We start from the raw sequence: 3056 nt of genomic DNA, 5'->3' as shown, positions 1-3056 counted from the left end.
AAGATTGGTGGTGAAATGGCTACTTAGAAAGTGTCAAAACAACCTTAGGACAATAGCCTTTGGTGTCTACTTTATATAAATATATACTTTTGTGTAGCAATTTTGTTTTCTTTTATGGCTTTTAAGCTTACAAGACAAACATACCAAATTCTAAAATCACTCCATATTAAAAGTTTATTTTACTCCTTGTGCTTTGTGACCTGTAACTACAAAAAAAACTTAAAATCACAGACACATGATATATTCTGTAATTCAGAACAACTAAATGAATTTATTTTTAATTACTTTCTTTAAAGGAACACTATAAATTACTTTAGCTAAATAAAGCAGTTTTAGTGTATAGATCATTCCCCTGCAATTTCACTGCTCAATTCACTGTCTTTTAAGAGTTAAATCAATTTGTTTCTGTTTATGCAGCCCTAGCCACACCTCCCCTGGCTATGATTGACAGAGACTGCATGAAAAAAAACTGGTTTCACTTTCAAACAGATGTAATTTACCTTAAATAATTGTATCTCAATCTCTAAATTGAACTTTAATCACATACAGGAGGCTCTTGCAGGGTCTAGCAAGCTATTAACATAGCAGGGGATAAGAATATCTTAATTAAACAGAACTTGCAATAAAGAAAGCCTAAATAGGGCTCTCTTTACAGGAAGTGTTTATGGAAGGCTGTGCAAGTCACATGCAGGGAGGTGTGACTAGGGTTCATAAACAAAGGGATTTAACTCCTAAATGGCAGAGGATTGAGCAGTAAGGCTGCAGGGGCATGTTATATACACCAAAACTGCTTCAGTAAGCTAAAGTTGTTCAGGTGACTATAGCGTCCCTTTAACCTGCACTAATTAGGCACACATTATTATTGCAAAAACTGTACAAAAAACACAAAATTTCTCTTTTTTTTGCATTTTTCTGTATTTTTTTAATAATAAATAAGCATTAATATATATATATATATATATATATATATATATATATATATGTTACATCAAATTAAAGCCCTTTCTGTCCTCTAAAAAACTAAGTATATAATATGCGTCGGTGCAATAAACGAGAGAGATAAACGAGAGAGATGCAAATTGAAGTTGAACGCATACAGCAAGAAAATGCAAAAATTGCTTGTGTCATTAAGCGTAAGACAAGCTTCTGAAGCTGTGTCCTTAAGGGGTTAAATTCTATTTGTGATGACAAAAACTCTGTTTCTCTTTCCAGTGTTGCTATCTCTTTGATTAATTTGGCTAATTCCTTCTGTAGTGAATCTATTGTTAAAACCATCAAATCTAAGGAGCACTTATTCAAAATGTTATACCATGTGGCACAATGTTCTGGAATATCCCTGCAAAGGGTAGGGTGTAAACAAACCCTAAGGCCTAATGGTATTGTTTTCTGTTTTAGGTATTCTCCTAGTGTATTTACATGTAGTTTCCAATTATTTGCTTTGTGCATAGGAATTGCAGGCAGGCAGTATTGTGTATGTATATTTGTTTGTACTTTAGTGTATTGAGTTATATATTGATGGCACTAAGCACTTTAATATTTTGTACTTTATATATGGTGGATTAGTTATGGTAAAATGAGATATGTTTATTTCTATATAGGAGAGATTAGCTCTCTTACCTATACTTGTAGTGTAGTGTCAATAAACTACCTTTTTTTCTATTTTGCTTTAAAATTGAGTGTAGTATCATTTTGGTATCTTCTATAAATTAAATATATTTTCTTTCATAAAAGTATTCTAGGGCTATTCATGCACTTTGTTAAAATGCTTACTTATGGCTTCCTTGATATCTTTATTTCTGAGACTGTATATGATAGGGTTAATCATAGGAGTCATCACTGTGTACAACAAGGATACAAATTTACTGAGAGTCAATGATTGCCCTTTAATCGGGAGCAAGTAATTTCCAATCAGAGTCCCATAGAACATAGAAACCACAGTCAGGTGGGAGCTACAGGTGGAGAAGGCTTTCCTTCGTCTTGTTGCAGAGAGTCTAAGGACCGCCAGAACAATGTATAAATATGAAATTATAATACAAATAAGGGGTGAAAAAGTAAGAAGTGAGCCCAATGTAAAAATTTCCAATTCAGTAAAATAAGTGTCTGAACAGGAAAGTTCTAATAGTGGGGCAGAGTCACAGAAGAAATGGTCAATAACATTTGGGCCACAATATTGTAGCTGAATTATTGATATTGTTACTATCAATTCTGTGGAAAAACTTATCAGCCACATGATTGAAGCCAGATTAATACAAGTTCCAGTGGTCATCAGAGTGCCATATCTCAAGGGTTTACAGATGGCCAAAAACCTGTCATAAGCCATTATGGAAAGAAGCAAACACTCAGAGGCTAATGAACAAGCTAAGCAATAAAACTGTGTTAGGCAACCTGCAAATGACATAGTTCCACCTTTACCCCATACAATATAAAGCGTGTTAGGGACAATGTTGGTGGTCATAAGTATGTCGGAAATGGACAGTTGTGTCAGGAAGAAGTACATTGGACACCGTAGATTGCTGTTTGATGCCACAAGATAAATAATCAGCAGATTTCCAGATGTAGCCACAATGTAAGAAAAGAGGAGTATCAAGTAGAATGGTATCTTGAAGTTTTGAAGATTCTGGAATCCAAGAAGAAAGAACTCTGTGACAAAGGTCTGATTCGTGACTTGCATTACCTGGTGGCAGGAATTTGGGACACTTTAAAATGTTTTTTTGTCTCTTTGTGTTATTTGTTTAAACCAATAAGAGTTTTTTGTTTTTTTATTTAAATTATGACTTGTAGTTAATCAAAATGTCTTAATACAGCCTCATTGTATAACAGATTTATATGAATAAATCACTAGGACTCACTAGGTTTATAACTTTTCAATATGTGATTGACATAACTTGTATATATCATTTTATATGAAATATAAACTGCTTCCCAACATTCTTCTGAACTCTTGCTCAATTTCAGTGTTCTTTTTCTGAATATTTTAATCCAATGTAATTGTTTACAAATAACAGTTTGTTTTGTCCATTCATTGTATCTGTTTGTATAACTAATATTGTATTTTG

General features: G+C 33.1%; 1 protein-coding gene across 1 annotated transcript; it reads right to left on the bottom strand.

Moving 5' to 3' along the window:
- Window positions 1-1741: 1741 nt before the first annotated feature.
- LOC134602060 (olfactory receptor 5V1-like) lies at window positions 1742-2671 on the bottom strand. The gene has a single exon (XM_063446561.1). The coding sequence runs from the start codon at window positions 2669-2671 to the stop codon at window positions 1742-1744; it is 930 nt and encodes a 309-aa protein (XP_063302631.1).
- Window positions 2672-3056: the final 385 nt, after the last annotated feature.

Source organism: Pelobates fuscus, chromosome 3 (genome assembly GCF_036172605.1).
Source record: "Pelobates fuscus isolate aPelFus1 chromosome 3, aPelFus1.pri, whole genome shotgun sequence".
NCBI classification, from domain to species: domain Eukaryota; kingdom Metazoa; phylum Chordata; class Amphibia; order Anura; family Pelobatidae; genus Pelobates; species Pelobates fuscus.
The sequence above is the reverse complement of the archived record's forward strand: the minus strand, read 5'-3'. Positions and strand labels throughout refer to the sequence as shown.